Consider the following 13629-nt stretch of genomic DNA (forward strand, 5'->3'; position numbering starts at 1 on the left):
CACTAGAGCCCAAGTTTTTTTTGTTATTATAATGTTGCAGGAATTACTTAATATTAGTCAGGAATGTATCAATTCAGACTTGTAAAAATCCTGAGAGGTCCACTATAAATAAACCTGTTGCTTTACTTTACCCTGCATGGGCAAAGAACAGGTTCACTTTAACCCTTTTGCTGCTGGACCAACTCCCAAACCGATGTATTTTCTGAAGGAAGATGACCTATAGAATAAAAACATTGCAGTTGGAATTTATTATTTCATGTACAATTTGAATGCAAACTAAACACATAACTAGCACATTTTAAAGCCAGAACAGCAATCCCTTTTGTTATTAAACAACAATCCCTTCATTTAACACAAACCATTTTGTTATGTTATGGACCCCAGAGGGTATAATAACAAAAAGGATTGTTATTTCCCCTTCAGGGGTCCCCATAGTTCTGGCAGCCATGCATATGTGAAACCATTATGCTACAGATGATTTTTAGTAGCTCAATTACGTTACTAAAATTGCTAGAATGGCGATTTGGACAAAAATGGAACTGCAAGTTCCATTTGCCTTTTGTATGTCCAACTTTAGAGAATTTAGATTTGTATTTGAGCCACTGAAGATCTCCTGAGCAGCTCTAGCTATATAAACATCATGACCTGCGTGTGGCCTCTCCCCCCTCCTCAGTATGTTAAGGCTAAGCAGAGTGGATCAGGATGATACAGTGATGCAGGCAGGAACAGATGCAGCAGGTCCTCCCTGACTCTCAGTGATCTCAAATGACGCAGGGACAGATTATGCGTACCTTATGCTTACATTTTTTTCTAAACTGCAAATCTGCAAAAGACAAAGTTGCCCCGATTTTCCAGTTTTCAGGCATTAAAATGTCCAAATAAAACACAGGTCATATTTCATTATAGAAAAGCATAATTTATTGTCGGAAACATTTGCATCCTACAGTTCCATTTTACAGTGATAAAACTTTACAACAGGAAATATACATTGTGGCTTAGGAACCATTACAATTTCATTTTTTGACATCCATCAACTCTAAGAAATATAAAAATATCTTAAGCTCTTTCTCTCTAAAAAGTGGCAATCAAACATTCCATAATGCTCATTTCCATGTTTAATATAAACCCGTGACCACCAGACATTGGAAATTGCTGCTTTATGCATTAGGCATCCCAGTTTATTTCACAGTTTCTTCAAGCAATTTTTCTTATCCATTTTCAAAGCTTTAGGTTCAACTCTGCTACCCAGTAGAAAAATATAACTCATCTTTAAGAAACCAAAAAAAGTGCACAGAAAGTTCGGGGACACATGAAAATACTGCAGATGAAAATATAAGAGTATTCACAAAGCAGAAATACACATTCTGGGGGGGGGGGGGAATTAAACACCTCAGGATTTGTCTATCAATGTGCAAAAAAACAACACCTACAATCAACTCATCCTTTATTTAAGGAATCTACAATTATATCAAATACCAAATTCACATAAAAAGGTGCAACATAATTATTACCTTCAATATGAAGGAAGGGGATTAATAACTTCTGAAATTATTTTGTAAACTTGGGTGTTTATTTTACAACTTTGCAATGAGCGGTGCTGTGCAGTTAACAGGAACATCCAATCGGAGATCCTTTCTCATGGGTCTAGCAAGACTAGATTGCTTAAAGCTGACTTCTGATTGGTTGGTTTGAAATAGAACACATCACAGCTCTTTGCACTTAATAATTCATCAAGCATAGTGTAGACACAACCTTACAGACCGCTTAAGAAATAAGTGCATATTATTAAGGGAATACAGCTATAGAATTTTAAAATTAAGAACTATGAATTATGTGCCACTCGAATACTGATATTTGAATTTGACTTGTCGAAGGTACCTTATTACTGATCAGGAGATTACTAAGCAAGTATCACAGAAGTGGTGGCATAACGTATTTATGTAGGTTGGCTTGTTTATTATTTTGTATGGCACACACAAGATACAATATGCTATTAAACGTCTAGTGTACAACCCTCAGTTCTGCATATTTAATTTTTGGCATGATTTAAAGGCACTTGTTAGAAGATTATTAAAGTAATAAGAAACTGAAGAGTGAAACATCTACCCACTAGTTACCTCTACGATGAAGGTACAGCTTCAGGGGAGCACAGGTAGCTTAGGTATTTGCTCATAGGTTCATTGATGATTAAGCGTCTTTAAAATGACCATCATATAGTGTAGTGTTTAGGAAAAGTGCTTATCTAATGTAGATGGAATTCATCATATGATGTCTGTTAAAGTCTTAATCTAGTATACTGCATAATAACTATGATGACATTTTTCACTTGATGAGCCACCAAGCTGGATTCACTTTCTGCAACCATTTGCAGGCCTATGGGTCATCTCTTAAACCTAGGCTCATGGATTGCATAGAATTTTCTCCTTCACTCCCCACAATGTTTTGTTGTGGATGGTTAACCCATACCATTCTCCCTTCTTAAACACCATCCACTTGTGTCTTTTATACATTTCAGAAAACTCTACCTCTTTAAACATGCTACTCTTAGATTTGTTATATATGTATAGGCTGTTTAATGGCAGCAATTAAGTTGGTACTTGATAGACACGTGTTCTCTATTCTAATGCAGGCTTATCCAAGATTTGTAGGTGCTTTAGAACTTAACAATTTGCTTAAGAGGAAAAGCTCGCTGCCTCAATTATTTTCACGCTCGAAAAACGTAATCATGTTTTGCCTTGATGCCATTACATAACATGTAACATTTACGTATTATAAACTCTTTGTGCCCAAGGACATCAAGATTCTTATGATACTTAAGAACAATGGCCAAAGGATTTTCACCAGTAAGGTGAGGTGTTCCCTATTTTACCCCAACTTTGCCATTCGGGATAGAGACCCATGGATGTTTTAGGTGTTCCAAACTTATCTAAGTCATTTTCAGGTTTGTAATTTTGCAATTTGTAAGATGACAGGTCTGTTTTTGTAAGCGAATGGATCTGCACACCATCGTATTTCCATTCTGCACGAACTACACAGTAGTTTTGTCCTTCGTTGTTATCCCAGAACACTTGGCCATTGCATTCGTATGACAGGCAGAACTCGATTTTCTCATGGCTGGGAATGCTGGGGGGCAGATCTACGACAAAAGAGAAGGTGTCACAGTCTGTGCCCCCATACACATTGTTCATGTAGATGCAGTTCAATTCTGTGTGGTTTTTCCAGGTGTTGAAGGTCACTCGCACCTTGACTTCTTTTTCATAGCTCAGATTCTTTACTTTGATGGTTCCGGAAATAGCTCTCTCCTGAAGACTGCAGTTCTCCAAACAAATGAAGTTCTTTTGAATTTTATTCCGAAACAACAAGTAATCAGCTGAGGGCTGCGGGAATCCCAGGATCAGGTTCTTCTCTTCATGTAGTTTTAAGCTGGCTGTGATGCCTTCAAGATTAATCAGATCAAACTGGATGTCGGTGTCAGGCTCTTCCTTAAACTCTGAGAATACATGCACCGCTGTCAACGAGAGCCCTTTGGAGTCAGCAAAGACAACTTGCTTTTTGGCTCGGGATTTCGACCGGTTCCACTCGCCGTTCCTGGAATCGGATTCCTTTTTTAAGGAAATGCATGGCCTGAGTGGCTTAAAACGGTTGACAAAATTGCGGCCCCTGTAGTCGTCATAAGGGCTGAGAAACTTCTTTAGAGGAGGTGAGTGTGCTAAGCATATCCTTACTGCAACATCAACAGGCATAATGGACCGTGGCAGAGAACGTGGCTCCAAAATCTGAATCATTCTGGGAAGAAAGAAAAAATATAATGTCTTAATGTTATAGAACGGGTAGCACCCATCATATTAAAATGCCTCATTAGAACTGATCTGAAAGGACATACGCAGCCTGGAATTGTATATAAAGGCTGATCAAATTAAAGGGGCATTATGATGTAACCATTTCAGTTTAGTGCACTGGATTATAAAGAAACACCCACCAGTGAGGATTAAACATGTTGTTTGCATCACTGATAGAAATGCATGTGAATACCCACAAGGGAAAGCTGTACGCTTCGTTACAAATCTTATTATAGCACATTTACTAAAATAATACAGTTATACAGCAAGGTTCCTGCAAATGATACTGTGAAGGCTGTTACAATGTAGTAACAAGCAAGTCAATCTAAACACAAGACTATGTGCATGCAAAAAAACTTGCTCCTCTTGCACAAAATCTTGGCAAACTCGCAAACCCCACTGAATTGATGTCCAATGCACTCCTCCTGCAGAGTTACTTTCCTCTTGGATTCTCTAAGGAGTGTCATGTTGGTGTGTGCAAACAGAAACAGCCGATATCTGGCACAGAAATGCAATTTAATACGCAGACGGTTTTATCTCCAGACAAGCCTAGCATTTAACCTGGAGGGGAAACAAATATTAATGGATAACGTTTGCATCCGTCCTTGGAACACGCTTTGCAAAAGAGGGAATGAATGCTCATTCTCTAAAATAATGCAACGCAGCAAACAATGGATCGTGAGTGAAGTGTATTAACCCATAGCAGCCAACCAGATTGCTTCTTTTACAGCATTTAGAACACAGTAATACTCTCTGATTGCTTGTTAGGGGGTTATTGGTCATTCTTTCAAATAATGCAACGCAGCAAACAATGGATGGTGAGTGAAGTGTATTAACCCATAGCAGCCAACCAGATTGCTTCTTTTACAGCAATTAGAACACAGTCATACTCTCTGATTGGTTGTTATGGGTCATTGGTCATTCTTTTAAATAATTCAGCACACTGAACGATGGAGAGTGAAGTGTATTAACCCATAGCAACCAACCAGATTCCTTCTTTTACAGCAATTAGAACACAGTAATACTCTCTGATTGGTTGTTACGGGTTTTTGGTCATTCTTTAAAATAATGCAGCGCAGCAAACAATGGATGGTGAGTGAAGTGTAGTAACGCATAGCAAGCAACCAGATTCCTTCTTTTACAGCAATTAGAACACAGTCATACTCTCTGATTGGTTGTTATGGGTCATTGGTCATTCTTTAAAATAATGCAGCGCAGCGAACGATGGAGAGCGAAGTGTAGTAACCCATAGCAACCAATCAGATTCCTTATTTTACAGCAATCAGAACACAGTAATACTCTCTGATTGGTTGTTAGGGGGTTATTGCACTTTGGGGTGCATTTAGCAGGAAATTATTAGGAAGACATTTGCCAAGATGCATTTTAAACCATATAAGAGAACTTCCTAGTATATATGTCTGCATATACCTTCACAGCATGCTGGCATTCAACACTTTTGTATCTTAGAATTCACTCATCTCTGCGTTCACCATATACTAATAGTTATTATTAGATGCACATACGTTTCATCTACCTAGGAGGTTACATATAAGACTATACTTATACAATGCATTATACTGCACATACGTTTCATCCACCTAGGAGGTTACATATAAGACTATACTTATACAATGCATTATACTTTATAACAATTACAAAGTCACTTTTATTCATAATGATACAATGTATGAACTTGGAAAGTCTACAGAACCCCAATTATACTATTCTTCCCATGCACTAAGTGTGTGATCTACAGCAAAAGTGTGTCAGATGTAACTTTTTCCAGTGCTGTTGGTGTTCTTAGAGTGGGTGAGTGATGGTCTATACTAGTGAAGCATCATCCCTGTGAAGGTACCTGCACACTGACTGATCCCTCCAGCCGTCCTCCTCTCTGGATTCTTCAAGATTGGCACAACTTCCAGCCTGCGCTGCCTGCTTATCTACATAAAGACGGCCCCCTTCACGTGAAGGAAGAAAGCGGACCAATCAGACGTCACCTCACGTCCCGCATGCCCTATCAGAGCTCAGGTGATCCTGACAGTGAGAACGTGATTCAAGCCGCTTGAACTCCGTGACACGGCTGGTCGGAGGTGGGAGGGGGAGGAAGCGGCGGACACAGGGGCAATCACTCAGTGTGTTCCTATGGAGGGCAATACGGAGTGACAGCCGGGGGTTGTGTCTGTATGGGGTGTGAGGAGGGCGGCGAGCTGACAGCGCAATGTTTACCTATAGACTGTCAGTGCATGATGAAAGTGTTGCATGATTCTCAGCTGTCAGCGGACTAACAGTGGAGGACTCACTCACTGGGTTACCTCGCAGCTGGGTTACCTCACAATTCTTACAAAGCCTTCCTCCTGAACCACAATGCAACATCTGAACAATGTAACATTACCATTGCTTGCTGGAAGCAATGCATTATAGGCTATGTAGCCTTGAGAAATTGAGATTGCAACAGATGACGCTAGGGAGGGAAGGGAGACGCAAAGCACCCTGGAAATCCAGGAATAGCAGTAAATGAAGCAGATAGTATTGCAGTGAGAGATTGGAGAGGAAAGCAATGTGCAGACATTACCAAACTGTAGTGTGAATGGGCCCTAATGTTTTCTATGATATACTGAGTAGGTAACCATGGTGGCCAATGTTTGAAAAGTTTTCCTTGTAACATTTTCATGATTAGGATTATAGTTCTGTATAAAATGGAACCTTTTATGTTTTTGTCTTTCATTATCTTTATGAGGCCTAGAGTTACTTGAGGCTGGCTGCTGTCAGCAAGCCTGTAATTATGTTTTTTTTTGCTAACACACACACACATGTACTTTCTATTCATTACTGATGTATTTGGTGACAGCTTTTTCCAGCAAGCACAATGAGTGTGGCTCTTATTTCCAACAAATAATTTCATGGCACACATTGGCTGGTATGTATAGACATAATATAGACATAAGGCTTGATACTGTGAACTGCACTTGAGCATGTCATTGTCCTCGCAATGACATGTTTCTACACATGATTTACACAGAAAATCTATCACAGACGTGACCCTATAGCAAAGAAAGGTTATACCACATAAGAGAGGAGGGGATGTGTTTCTCCAATTATGTAAAAGTGAGTCCCTTTAGGACTTAATTGGAATAATTCTTATATTTACCAACGTTTATGAATTAAATGGTATAGGAATATAGTATCTGTGAAAATGGTAATTATGGGAGTTATATTCCATGCATGTCTAATGTCTATTTTTACCTTCTTGTTCATATACAGTGGTCTGGGTATTAAATTCATTGTTGATCCTATGTTTATGTAATGGTATCAATATTTATGGTTTGTTTATATGAATTGTAGATTTGTTATTTGTTCATATGAATATTTGTTTTTGTAACAATGTTATAATATGTTGAGAGATGTTGAATGTATAAGGCCCCTTTCACACAAGCTGATTAGGAGGGGATCCGTGCACGGTTCCCCTCCTGATCGCAGCAGTAGGGATCGGATGTCACCATTGTGACATCTGTGTCCATCCAGATTTTACCTCCATCTTGCAATGGAGGAAAAAACTGAAGTGACCGTATCCTGTGTTGGTCTGTGGGGGATCAGCTCCAGATCTTGTATGGTGCATATGCAAGATCTGGCGCTGGTGTTAGGCAGGCAGAGAAGAAGAAGCCACCCGCCGATGACTTTTTTAACAAAAGAAATAGAGCGATGGGTTTCCAACCCAAAACATTTATTGCTTTTCCAACTGAGTTTGCAGTGGTGTTGGTTGTAACCTCTATTAATGTCAGACGTACCAGCGAACTAGTAGCGTGGTAAGGAACCCACTGGCAGGAAGCGGCCGATAGGTCCAGAAACGAAGTACAATTTAGGGGCAGTCAGAGAGAGTAGTCAAAGTCCAGTCCGGGTCGAGGCAGGCAGCGATGGTTCAGAGGCGATAGACAGTCCAAGGGTTCAGCAATCAGGAAGTACAACGAAGGGGGCAACAGGTAACAACAGGACCAAAAGGGAGGCTAGGTGTTCACCATAAGGTGGAATAACTCAGCAATAAGCCAGAGCTCAGGCCAGGTTTTTATAGCCAGGGGAGGTAAGACCACCCCCTGGTCACCGAGGCAACCAGGAGGCCTCCCTCCCCAGGAACCAATGGCAGGTGAGAGAGATGGAAGTTGTGTGCTGGGAACCTCCTCCAGCAAGGCCCACACCTGATGGCCCTAATGGTGTAAGGAGCGCTACGCGCGTGCTCCCGGGGATGCGCGTGCAGCCTGCGTACTGCGCATGCGCACCCCGGGCACCAGGAGTTCTACCAGGCTGGAAGGGAACCCGTGCCCTGCGCCATGCCCGTGGTCCCTGAGCAGAGGTAAGACCCCCTGATTCCTGACAAGGGGGAAGGGGGACTTCAAAGCTTGTATAAAGTGAGGGAAGGATTATACAACATGTGAGATTGTTATTGTTGTTTATATCCCCTTTGGAAGATTCTTCTCACTTCCTGTACTGTCTAATACCTGTCAACTGTCTCTTTTCAGAATGTATGGGAAAATCCCTACAAACAGAGCAGGCGAGGCGTTGACAGCACCAGCTGGAAAACAGCACCAATGCTCTTTAGGCTCTTACACAAACTGACAGCACCCCTACTGTGCATGTTAGATGGCATTCAGCAATACTTGGCTGAATGGGCCTACTGTACAGGCATTGTACTGTCTACTTTACTGGGAGGCCAGAGGAGGGACCACAGCAGCATCTGTTAGATACTGACCTGCCTCAGTGGGAGAGACTAGGGACAGTAGGACCTATAATATGGAACTGGGACTAGGACGCCTTTTGGAGTGGTGAGCCTCGGGCAGCTGCCCCGTTAGCTCCATTATGAAGGTTGCCACCCTGGGTGTACATATACATAAGCATTTTTATCATAAATTCAGGGTTTGTGTTTTCATAGTAGTATTTCTGAAGAAAATATTTTGTTTCAAGTCAACATAATCTGCACATTGTAATAAGGCTTTCTGTACAGTTATGTAATAGCTGCTTTACAGTAACATTTTCAAGATATTACAGGGCTTTTGATGACAACTGTCTTGAAGAGAGGGTTTTCATTACAAAACAGCTCTGGTACAGACAAGGAGTACAGAAGTAGAAGATGTAGTGAGTTACACCTGCTACATGCATGTCAGACTTTGTAGGTCAGGGGAAATCATTTCCATGACATAGGATCTTTAAGGGAAAGATGAAGCATCCAACATTTTTTCAGACTATAAATACCATTACATTTGCTGACAGCTGTATGATGCGCATGCAGTATGTACATTGTATGGTTACTTTCAGAAGTGTAAGTGGAAAAATAAATAAGTGCTGTCTGAAGATGTAATTCTTTGTTTAGTAGTATTATATAGGAAGCATATATATTTATATTCAGAGCAGTTTGTTACACATAGAAAGATACATAAGTAAGTGAGAGTAAGTATTTACTATCTTCTTTTGCAAAACGATTTTGGCAACAGTCTCTTTAGGATAAATAAATGTAAAAATAAATGCAGCCAATGAGTTTATTAGGTGCAGCCGATAGGACTAAATCTGTATGGAAGTTAATCTGTCAAAGATTAATGCACATGGCAAATTAGAATTAAACCTAAATGTACATAATTATTGAATATTGCATTTCATGCTGTTCTGATGCCATTATTTCCTCAGCAAGCAAGAATCGTCAGGTCCAATCCGGGTCAAAGCAAGGCAAGAAGAATATCACAGGAACACAGGAGAGATGAAAGAGAATCCAGCAATATGGTGGTGCTTGAGCTGGCCTTTTATAGGGGAAGTAGTTAGGTTGATGTGTCCCTTCCTGTGTGCCATCTTGTGTGTCACTTCCTGTGTGCCATTATGTGTGTCACTTCCGGTGTGCCATTATGTGTGTCACTTCCTGTGCTCCATTTTGGCACGCTTTTGCACGGCTGGAGGCGATCTTCTGCGCATTCGCGGAATGGCGTGATTCTTACTGGTATGGCAATGCGCCCATGGCGCCTGCGCAGTTACAGGGGATCTCTGACAGGATCTCTGACAGTAGGTTTTGATTTTAAATATACACAAACCTGTACTGGCCCTTTGACAGTAAATACCCTCTGTTACAATCTTTGTTCTATCAGAGTTACACATTTCATTAGCTTCTGCTCCATTTGGGTCATTAACCTCTGCTTTATTTGGGTAACATTTTTTGCTGTAAATAAGTCCAAGTCAATTATTAATACTCTTGCTAAAGATATCTCTGTAGTCGGTCCAGCTTGTAGTATTATTGACCAGAGAAGCCAATATAACTGAATACTTCAATCTTTTTCTGTTCACATCCATAATGCTATGACTGGTTTATTGACTGTTTTTTGTATACTGTTGAATATGATACAATGTAAGACATTATTTGCATACAGTTGACTCTATTAAAACAGAAATATGTTAGGACCTTAGCACTGTTTGTCAATTCATTAAAAAAATATTGAAGAAAAAATTCTTCTTTTTCTTCTTCTTCCCTCCAGAAGGAAGGAAAGTGTCAGCACCAACTCAGTGTTGATTTGAGGCTCTACAACTTGCCAGGAATGTGTGCAGCAAATTAACAAGAATTACAATTTAACCCTGCCACAAGTCTGGGGCAAGTTATCCTTGCTATCTGGGTGGGTGATACACAAATAAGATACATTTTTGTTAATAGTTGAGATACTTGAATGCATTTTTAAGATTTACATCCAGAGTTCAGTGTCACTTTAATGAATCATGGGGAACTAGTGCTACACAAAATTGTCCCCGTGTGAGGGCCAGAGCAGGAGCAGTTTGTAAATCCTAAGTGAGTCCTCTCACTTCAGGTACAGCCTTTTTTGCACTGAAATTGCGTAAATGATTTGTCACATTCTGCTTGAAAAATCCTTAATGTGCTTGTTTTCAATGGATAATCACAGTAAGGGCCATATTTCTGTTAAGCCAACACAGACCATGACCTAGGGATGCAGTGCTCCTCAGGGCAGCACACAGCCAATCTCATGTTTTGTTGCTGAATGCCAAAAAAACCCATACATAGCTGTGTGTAACAAAAAAAGGCTCCCAAATGCCAGAGCAATCTGGTTGGGTCCTCATTGTTGATGTCCATGCACAGTTTGTTTAATTTTGTTGGTAAAACTGTACTGTATACCTACAAATTAACCATTGTGAGTCCGTACAGGTAGAACGTATCTGCTAGTACAGCAGGGTAACAGTGAGCACTAATCAGTCTTGAGATACACCACTCTGTCCTCCCATTTTACCATGCACTTAACCACCACGGTACAAAGCCACAATCCACCTTCCAAGGATGCTCATCAGTTTAGAGCACATCCGCAGGCATTGCTTTGGTGGAAATAACAGATAAAGATACATTGAGGAGATTTCTTGTGTGCTTCCATCCTGCTGTAAACTAACGGTGGACACTAACCTTCACAGTCGTTGGTTCTAGGTGTACAGACTTTCTCTTTCGGCTTCCCTGTCCCAAGCCCATCATGCCTTGTGGGACTATAACATCTGATTTTTTTTTTTGCGATGCAACTCAATTGGGACAGGAGAACTTCATTTGAAAAAAGGTAGGACTATGTTGGATTGGATGTGGCATGGCTGCACCAAAATCAGAGTCAAATTTATCTGAAGCTTACTCCTAAGAATGTTCTCTTTCAATGTTACTCATCAGGTAACGGTGTCCACTGCATGAAGAATATTCTACCATCGTTTTACAATGGATTAAGGTATGAGGAAACCAAATGGAATCTATTCTACTCTCTTTTACTCAGCTTCCACTGAGTGTCCTTGTGCAAAGGAAGCTTGACATGAATGTACTATGAGTATTATTATTTATACAAATTTTATTTTTTCATTTCTTATAAATGTTGTGATGAAGCAACATGGCTCTTCCAGCTTAATTAGAGAGCTTCCGAAATTTCCACTGAATAGACTGCTGAAAAGGGAAATGGTGAACTTCCTTTATGACAAGTTTTGTTATCAGAACAGCTGTATTAACAGCGTGTCTTCAATGCCATAAACTGTGCAAACAGCATACAAACATAAATGCAACCAATGTATAAAGCTTCATACGTGAGGCAGTCACGACAAACACAAAAAAAACAAAAAAATATATCAGTGAGTTCCACAAAAGTTATATGTCAACAGCGATATGATGAAAAAAATGAAGTTTTTTATAAGCATAAAGTACTACACAACAAAAAGTATTTTCTTTAAAGGGGCACCAATACAGAACATGATGCGGGAATTTTATCAAAACTGGAGCAGACACAATCTGGAGCAGTTGCCCATAGTAACCAATCAGTTTCTCTTTTCAGTTTGTTAAGTTAAGCTTTGAAAATGAAAGATAGAAGCTGATTGGTTACTATGGGCATCTGTTTGATGATTTTTTTCCCTACAGTTTAAATTTTAAAAAGAGTATGATTATTACCTAAAGCATTAATTCAGCATCCAATACAATACAATAGCTCGCTATGTTCTATAAACCACAATAACATATTTAGTATACAATATAAAATACACCAGTCAAAACACAGAAAACCTGCGTATTAACTTACTAAGCAGTCTTGTTTTGGCAAAAACACATATTATATTTATAGTATGTCAACCACCAAATACAGCTCCTCGCCCAAAATGACAGCCTGACACTCCTAATGAAACACAAAACTGTAATCGCCAAAGCATAATATATACAAATAAATGAATAATATCTGATATAAAAATATTCTTTTCAAGGTCATCTGACTATATCTAACTAAGTTTCTCATTTTCTTCCCACATGTCAGTTAGTACAGGCAGTCCCCGACTTACGAATGCCTGACTTACGAACAACCCGTACTTACGAACTGAGGTCCAACTGCCTCCCCGAGATTAGTGCCGCTCCCGAGTCCTTGCTTCTGCCACCCCAGGTCCCGCACTCCCGCAGTGAACAACTGCATACAGCTGTCACTCAGTGTCACTGACTTTACTGCAGTTCATTGTAAAAAAAACTTTGTACAATGAACTGCAGTAAAGTCGGTGACACTGAGTGACAGCTGTATGCACTGGTGCCGGGGGCTGTGCGGGGATCCGATGACGGCCCCAGCGGGGAGGAGAGGCCGCTGTGAATACAGTCCCCCACTGCCCCCCCACCCCCGTACCTCTGCTGCCGTCCCGGCCGGTTCCTCCTCTTCCCCTGGTCCGTACATAAAAACATACGTATACTACAGACAGATGGACACTTTCCCCCACTGCCCCCTCCCCCGTACCTCCGCTGCCGTCCCGGCCGGTTCCTCCTCTTCCCCTGGTCCGTACATAAAAACATACGTATACTACAGACAGATGGACACTTTCCTCAAAGCATGCAACCTTAGCTGGCTAAACAGTGCTGCTACTGACATGAAAGTTGTGACTTTTTCTCAATTCTCAATAGCTAAGTCCTCATCGCCATCTCTAACCTTTCACACTGACTGCTGATGTATACCCACTGCCCTGCAGAGAGCAATGACGGGCACAGGGCCGGATTTGTTCTCCCTGCCGCCCCAAGGCCAGGTTCCGCAATGCGCCCCCTCCCCGCCAACCGTCCCCCCCAAATCAACGGAGAATGGCAGGGGTGGCAGGGTTAGTTCTATTTTTTTTGTTTCTTAGGCCGTCGGGGGACTCCCTGCCTCTGCCGCCCCTCGGCGCCCTGCCGCCCCTCCGTCTGGCCTCGGTGGCCTTGTGGGGAATCCGGGCCTGGACGCGCAGCTCTCACACGAGTTGTCTATGATGAGCAGGCTTCACATTGAAGACTGAAACATCAGTT

At 41.0% G+C, this 13629-nt stretch overlaps 1 protein-coding gene and 1 long non-coding RNA gene across 3 annotated transcripts in view; one reads left to right on the top strand and one right to left on the bottom strand.

Moving 5' to 3' along the window:
* The first annotated feature begins 1379 nt into the window (after nucleotides 1-1379).
* The window catches only part of LOC108799896, a 26147-nt gene continuing 13897 nt past the window's right edge, over nucleotides 1380-13629 (top strand). The window contains exon 1 of the long non-coding RNA XR_001942056.1: nucleotides 1380-1565. This is a non-coding gene — a long non-coding RNA (uncharacterized LOC108799896). The remainder of the gene's footprint in view (nucleotides 1566-13629) is intronic.
* The window catches only part of PPP1R3C (protein phosphatase 1 regulatory subunit 3C), a 16622-nt gene continuing 5451 nt past the window's right edge, over nucleotides 2459-13629 (bottom strand). Inside the window, exons 2-4 of one of the 2 annotated variants that reach the window (XM_018571830.1) lie at nucleotides 11081-11084; nucleotides 5695-5701; nucleotides 2459-3786 (exon numbers count right to left, since the gene is read on the bottom strand). In XM_018571830.1, coding sequence (XP_018427332.1) covers nucleotides 2838-3785 — 948 coding nt within the window. In that variant the 5' untranslated portion in view covers nucleotide 3786; nucleotides 5695-5701; nucleotides 11081-11084 and the 3' untranslated portion in view covers nucleotides 2459-2837. Of the gene's footprint in view, nucleotides 3787-5694; nucleotides 5751-11080; nucleotides 11085-13629 lie in introns of those variants that run through there. The other variant, XM_018571829.1, reaches the window with a different exon arrangement.

This window comes from Nanorana parkeri, unplaced genomic scaffold (assembly GCF_000935625.1).
Source record: "Nanorana parkeri isolate BGI_ZX_2015 unplaced genomic scaffold, ASM93562v1 scaffold1850, whole genome shotgun sequence".
NCBI classification, from domain to species: domain Eukaryota; kingdom Metazoa; phylum Chordata; class Amphibia; order Anura; family Dicroglossidae; genus Nanorana; species Nanorana parkeri.